Source organism: Arachis ipaensis, chromosome B2, assembly GCF_059453495.1.
Source record: "Arachis ipaensis isolate K30076 ecotype BB chromosome B2, ASM5945349v1, whole genome shotgun sequence".
NCBI lineage: Eukaryota > Viridiplantae > Streptophyta > Magnoliopsida > Fabales > Fabaceae > Arachis > Arachis ipaensis.
In genome coordinates this window covers 25,503,370-25,510,998 of record NC_142437.1, presented here as the reverse complement: position 1 = coordinate 25,510,998, position 7,629 = coordinate 25,503,370, and the positions used below count along the sequence as shown (strand labels likewise).

General features: G+C 42.4%; 1 protein-coding gene across 1 annotated transcript; it reads left to right on the top strand.

The window, feature by feature from the left end:
- Positions 1-4,719: 4,719 nt before the first annotated feature.
- Positions 4,720-5,364, top strand: LOC148573359 (uncharacterized). Its single transcript, XM_088505747.1, has one exon. The coding sequence runs from the start codon at positions 4,720-4,722 to the stop codon at positions 5,362-5,364; it is 645 nt and encodes a 214-aa protein (XP_088361873.1).
- Positions 5,365-7,629: the final 2,265 nt, after the last annotated feature.

Sequence of the window (7,629 nt, the reverse complement as noted above, 5' to 3'; positions counted from 1 at the left end):
TTCCTTGAATGCTATGAATGGAAGAATTCTCATGAAATTTTGCAAGACTTTGATGCAATTGTTTGGATGATTTCAGGGAAGAAGAGGCTAGGCAAGGAAGCAACAAAATCAATAAAGGAAGCTTGAATATCACATGTGGAGTTTAAGTTCCAGTTTAAGCTTAAACTGGAACTTAAACTACCAAGCCATATAATGCTGGAATTGAAGTTTAACCTCCAGTTTAACCTTAAACTGGAGGTTAAACGCCAGAAGTGAGAATCTCACCAGGGGAGCATTTCCACGTTTAACCTCCAGTTTAACCTTAAACTGGAGGTTAAACGCCAGAAGAAAGAAAGGCACCAGGAGCATTCCACGTTTAAGCTCCAGTTTAACCTTAAACTGGAGCTTAAACGTGTTCGACTATTTTTCTCCTCCAGGGTTGCTTTCTCATTTCCACGTTTAAGCTTCAGTTTAACCTTAAACTGAAGCTTAAACGTGCTCGAGCTTGTGCCTCCAGGGAATGCCAGCGTTTAAGCTCCAGTTTAAGCTTAAACTGGAGCTTAAACGTGTTATATGGAACAGCTTGACCATGCCTTCTTCAAACATAAATAACTTGAGCTACAAAACTCCAAATGAGGTGATTCAAAATGCATTGGAAAGAAGACATCTAGAGCTTTCCAAGCATATATGGCATGCATGGTGGATACTAAAAATTGAGGGAGAAAACAGCCCCGTAATGTGCATAGAAGAGCATAGTACCAACATGCAATCAAGCCAGCTGACCTCTTCACCTTCCATGGAGTATAACTCGAGTTGTAGAAATCCAATTGAGGTGCTTCCAATTGCGTTAGAAAGCTGACATCCATAGCTTTCCAACGAGGTATAATAGTCTATATTTGGCATCAAATTGGCAAGGTTGACAAGAGAAGAAAGTGACGACTCAAGAAAGGGGGTGCAACGTTTGAGTGTAGTTTAATGGATCATTATCCTTTTTGGATCAATTATGTCACTTTACCCTTCAAGCAAGCAAGGCCCATCAACAACACCAAATCAAGGCCACAAGAATAATCTAGAATAGTTTATTTTCATTTGGTTGTAATTTGCTTTGAATTTCATTTTCATTTTATAATTTAGGGAGCCTATTTAAAGGCCTTAGTTTCTGCATTTGAGAGATACGGGGGGATTGAGGGGGAATCCAGCCCCTGAGGGGGAACCTTTACCTTTTCATTTAGCTAGTTTTCATATCTTTGTAATTGAATTCAGAGCTATGACTCACTAAACCCCCTTTCATTGGGTTAGGGAGCTCTATTGTAATTCAATGAATCAATAATAGTTTATCTTCTTCTTCAATCTTTTCTCTTGAATTTTGTTAGAAAGCTTCTCGATCTAATTCCATTGGGTAGTTGTCTTGGGAAAGAAACTACCCATAATTGGAATCCTTCGGAACCTTGGGAAAGGAATGGAGGATTCATGCTAGAGAAGCTTTCTCACAGTGAATTGGATTGGGGTTTGGATGGATATTGTGACATGTAATCCTACCAAATTGTGGTTCATGAAACTGTGTGGTAAAATCAGTGATCGAGCATCATCTCTTCTTATGAACATTTAAACCAAGGGATTGGGAATTTGTTTGTTTTTAGAGAGAATTGGTGAGCCAAGGGATTGGGATCCAATCATATAAGATTGCCAAGCAAAATTTAATGAACGCATTGGTTGAGGAAGAGATAAACATGTTTTGATTCGGAGATCTCAATATCTCCTATAACCCAATGAATTCCCCATTTCTGATTTCCACTTTCTCTTTACATTCTGCAACTCAATTCATGCAATCACCCCCATTCCCTTTTAATTTCAGCAATTTAGCTTCTGCTCTTTAATTCATGCAATTTAAGATTCCGCCATTTAAATTTCTTGTCATTTACGTTTCCCGCCAATTTTACATTCCGCAATTCTCATCTAAATCTTGATTCCGCTCAACTAGAACACACTTCTAATCCGAATTGCTCACTCAACCAATCCTTGTGGGATTCGACCTCACTCTATTGTGAGTTTTTACTTGACGATAACCGGTGCACTTGCCGGAAGGAATTTTGCCGATCGTGCAATTTCCTAAATCGTAGCGTAACAAGTTTATGCGCATGGGTGGGGGGTACCTGCAAGAGACTCCGATGCTTAAGTTAGCATGGGTATTAAGCAGGTTTATTGTAGAATCAGAGTATGAGTTATACCTGGGTGCTTCAGTGTATTTATAGTAGTGTGGGCTGACCTTTCAGATAAGATAAGTTAGTTATCTTATCTTATCTTATCTTTGGGTGGAGTCAGCTTATCTTCAAGGGAACCGCCTTTATCTCTTTAAGCTTTGGACTGCCTTTGGATTTGGGTTGTGTTCCTCTATTTGGGCCTTTTATTGGGCTTTTCTGTCGATTTGGCCGACCTCTTTGAGAAGAGGTCGGGTAGCCTGACCTGAAGAGGTCGGTCGCTTTGTCGCCAATCATCTCAGGTCGAATAGCTCGACCTAGGGTGTGAATAGTGCCCCTGCTTGAGCTTGGTCTTTTTTGTTGAATGTGGAACGTTTTCCTTTAAAAGTGCGCACTTTTATTTCGGCGCTTTGGGAACGTGCGAGGGTTTAATACCCTCATTAATTGGCTTCAAATGCCCCGTTTCCCTTGGATTTTATTTTGAACTTTGCAATCAGAAACGGTTTCTCTTCTTCGTTCCTCTTCGTAACTTCTCTCTTTACTCTTTCGTTTTCTGTTCTTCCCTAGAGTTTCACAGTTTCTTCCTGCGACGCCTGCTCTACTACTACTTTCTGCGGAAAAGGAGTGATTCTGGATTTCTCCCTCCGTTTTCTTCCGGCAAATTTTTCTGTTCGAGGGGTGGCTCTGTTGCTTCTTGCTCTTCAGCTTTCTTTCGAGGTTTCCTTCTATTTTCCAGGTTTGATTTTTTCTCCTCTGTCATTTTTTATGTCTGAGTTTGATTTTGCTTGGAGAAAGTTTGGATCTTTCTGCTTTTACTGCGCCTGATTGTTGCGTGTTCTGGAGTTTCTTCGTCTTTTGTATGAATTTTTTCGTCTTTCCTGTTGCTTGATGCTTTTAGGGCTTTTGCATGTTATCACTGTTTTTGCTTGTGCTTTCGATGATGGTTTTTGTTTGATTCTGGAGAAAAGGTTGTGTCTTTGATGATTCTCTGCTTGGCATATTTGGTGTTGTCGAAGCTTTTTGTAAAAAGATAGTGGCTTTGATGACTTTTTGTACTTTTTGTGTTTTGTTTGGGGGATGCCGAGACGTAAGCTGTAGATTTTTTCTGAAACCTTGCTTTGTCACTGCCTCCAAAGGATGCCCCAGGACTTTGGTTTGAGTCTTGGGGTTTTCCTTTTCTGTTTGCTCGTCTGTATCATATTAGTCGAGTTGCTTTGCCCCTCCTTCGAGATGTTTTTTAGTAATCCAATCTTCTTTTCTTTTTGTAGGATTAGTTGACCTCATGTCTTCTCGCAATAACGTTGTAGAGATGTCTTCCAAAGTTCCTGAGGGGATGTCCGATTGGCTGGACTCCCTTGTCCTAATGTGTGTCTCTGTCGTGGATGCTGAATTTTGTGTAGAGCTGAGGAAACGTCATAGGATTTGTGGTACCAGTGCTCGGGAGAGGGATTATGAGCTTGTGGCTCCTGACTCTGATGAGAGGGCTTGTTTTCCTACTTTCGTCGAGGGGGAGCGTCCCTTCTTCTACGCTTATGAATATTTCTTCAGTCAGTTGGACGTTACTTTTTCTTTTACTGCTTTCGAGACAGACTTATTGTGGTCATGTAACATTGCTGCATCCCAGCTTCATCCGAATTCCTAGGGTTTTATCAAGATATTTCAACTGCTTTGCCAAGAGTTAGGCATAACACCTTCTCAAACTCTTTTCCTCTATCTTTTTGTCTCGGCCAAGCCTGGAGGTTCTTCCAAAAAGAAAGCTTCCTGGGTTTCTTTCAGATCAGCCCAGGGGCATACAGTTTTTGCCATGTATGATGAGTCTTTTAAAGATTTTAAGAATTATTTCTTCCGAGTCTGTGCTGTTGAGGGGGTCCGCCCCTTTTTTCTTGATGAGAATGACGAGCCTGCTTTTCCTCTAGAGTGGCAAAGGAATGTGAGAGTGCCACGTTATACATGGGAGATGCTTAGTGAGGTTGAGCGGGCTTTTGTAGTTGTTCTTGAAGATTTGTGGGGGGAACCACCCCATCTGGATACAAAAAGATTCTTGAGTGATCTATCTTTGGTTCGAACTGCTTTGGGTACTGTCTGACTTGTTTCTATACTTGTTTCTTAGTTTTTCTTCTCCTATGTTGTAACTCGTCATTATGGTTGATTCTGTATTTTCAGAGATGTCGAAAAATAATGATTCCATGAAGGCCTACAAGAAGGCGAAGAAGGCTGCTGCTGCTCAAAACATCTCGGCCAAGGCGACCAGAGAGGGATCTTCTCAAGTTCCAGTGAAGCCGCCCGTGCCGAGTTCTTCTAGGCCAAGGAAGGTGATCCCCACTCCTCGAGTTCGTCTGACTGATCCTCCACAGACTTCTGCTATTGCTTCTGGTGCTCCTCCCAACAAGAAACAGAAAACAATTGAGGCCTTTAACCTTGACGCCCCTGATTTTAATGCAATCGAGTTCGTAGATAAGCAAATCGGTCCTTACGGTACCCTCCCATGGATGATGTGTCAATCCTTCGCCATCTGGATTTTATGACTCAAAACAGTGTTAAAATGGCATATATGGGGGCTGCCCTGTATCGAACTGCTCAGAATCTTCCTCTCCATGCCACCAAAGAATTTATGGAGGAGGCTAAACAGGAGTTCGACCGGATGAAGGGCCTGAAGGAAGAGCTTGAGGTAAAGGTAGCCAAGTTGGAGAAGGATCTGGAGAACGAAAAGGCGAGTTCCCTTGCTCTGGCGGCTTCTATGCGGTTGGCCGAGGACAGGGCATTGAGGCATAAGGACAGTTATGTTACGTCTTATCGGGAGGTGGTGCACCTGAGGGAGGAGTTGGAGAATGCCCGAGCTGATTACTCCGAGCTCCAAGGTCATCTTGTTGGCAGCATAACTGCTACCTATGAGAACCTGAAGGAGCAGGTTCAAATTATTGCTCCCGAGGCCGACCTTACTCTTTTCAGCCTGGATAATGTTGTGAGGGATGGTAAGATTGTCCCTGATGACCAGGATGATGATGATGTTGAACCTCCCCCTGTGTCTTTTGCCAAAGTGTCAACCTCTTCAGTTCCTCCAGTTGTGTCTGATCTGGATTGCCAGATTCTGAACCGGGATGATGGATCCGTGGATGCTGTGCCTATTCAGACTCGTCTTCCTTCTCCTTGTACTGATGCTGCCAAAAAGGCTCCCGATCTTTGTTGATTTCTCTTGGATATTTTGTATGAATAGCCCTGGCTTGTGGGCTTCTGAACTCTTTTTTTGTAGTTTGAATATTTTGCTCGACTGTGGATATTCTTTTGGGTTGCTTGTTTAGCAACTTTTATTTTTGAAAAACAACAAGTAGTTTTCAAGCTTTTGGGGCTGACCTTGAAACTCGTTATAATATTGTACTTTATATCCTGCTCGTTTGCGCTTGTCTTAGCACTTTTTGGAGATATTAGAGCCTTGCTTCTCGGCCTCTTTGGATCGCTTTGCACCTGTTGCTTGCGGGTTGACTTCTTTGGGGTCATGAATGGGTGGGTCCAACTTGTTTCTCGGTTTTCTTGCTCTTGCTTGTATTTCTAGCAATCCATAGCCGATTTCTTTATGTTGGTCCTCGTCTTAGCTAGCTTTGTAGTCCTCTTTCTTGGACCTTTGCTAGGTCTCTTTCAGGGACTACTTTTATAACATGTTTGTGGGAGGTCGACTTCTTTACGTCATCTTTTTCTAAGTTATTTTTGTAATCCTCTTTCTTGGACCTTTGTCAGGTCTCTTTCAGGGATTACTTTTATAACTCTGTTAATTGCAGGAGATCGACTTCTTTGCGTCGTCTTTTTCCAAGTTATTTTTATATTCCTCTTTCTTGGACCTTTGTCAGGTCTCTTTCAGGGATTACTTATATAACTTATTTTTGTAGGAGACCGACTTCGTTAGGTCGATCTCTTCTAAGTTATTTTGTAATCCTCTTTCTTGGACCTTTGTCAGGTCTCTTTCAGGGATTACTTATATAACTTATTTTTGTAGGAGACCGACTTCGTTAGGTCGATCTCTTCTAAGTTATAGCAATTCCTCTTTTATAGGGTTGGCCAGACCTCTTTCCAGGGATTTGCTGATAACTTGGGTTGACTTGGTCCGACTTCTCAACGTCGGCCAGTCTTTAAGTTATTATTTAGCAATCCATAAGACCTCGTCAGGTTCTTTTTTCGGATCACTTTCGATAACTTCTTGCATTATTCTGTCTTCATCTTTGCCGATTTGTAGAAGGTGGTTTCTGTCTTTCTTTGGTCGACCTTTAGATGAATCGCGTTTTCATCTTTATTGGTCTTTTATCGTGATCGTGCAGTGAATCTGTTTTTCACTTTCTGCCGATCTGTTGCTTTATAATCGGACGATGAATGCTTCATATTAATGCGTCTTGAGAATTTGTAGAATATCTAAAATATTTTTTTATTCAAAAGAAAGCGCAAATATATACATGTTGGAGTTTTTCATCCTTTTAAGTCGGATAATATCTGGATCTCAACTTGGTGCCTCATTAAAAAACCTTTTCAGGAAAAAGAGTGCATCCTATGATGAGATCTTTTACCTTTTCTAGCTATAGTACCTTCTTAGGTTGCAGGCGTGCCACGATCTGGGAAGCTCTCGTCCATCGAGTTCGGACAGTCTGTAGTAGCCCTTCCCAAGTACTTCTATGACCCGGTAGGGTCCTTTCCAGTTTGCTGCCAACTTTCCTTCTTCGAGTCGAGTTGTTCCAATATCATTTCGGATTAGGATGAGATCATTCTCCGTGAAACCTCTTGGCACTACCTTTTGATTATATCTTGAAGCCATTCGGCGCTTTAGCGCTTCTTCCCTGATCCGAGCTCTTTCTTGGATTTCTGGAAGTAGGTTGAGTTCTTCTCTTTGAAGTTGAGAGTTGGCTTCTTCATTGTAGTGGACTACTCTAGGCGACCCTTCTTCGACCTCTACTGGGATTATTGCCTCCACTCCATACGCTAATCGGAACGGTGATTTGTTTATGGTGGAATGTGGCGTAGTTCGATATGCCCATAGGACCTGTGGAAGTTCTTCAGCCCAAGCTCCTTTCGCATCTTGCAGTCTCCGTTTCAACCCAGGCAATATGACTTTGTTGGCAGCTTCGGCTTGCCCATTGGCTTGAGGATGTTCGACGGAGGTGAACTGGTGCTTTATGTTCAAGTCGGCTACTAATTTCCTGAAGCCTGCATCTATGAATTGAGTGCCATTGTCTGTGGTGATGGAGTATGGAACCCCGAACCTTGTGACAATGTTCCTATATAGGAATTTCCGGCTTCTTTGAGCAGTGGCATTGGCTAGGGGCTCTGCCTCAATCCACTTTGTGAAATAGTCTACTCCGACTATGAGGAATTTGACTTGTCCTGATCTCTGGGGAAAGGGTCCGAGAAGATCGAGTCCCCATTTCGCAAATGGCCAAGGCGAAGTTACGCTGATGAGCTCTTCTGGCGGGGC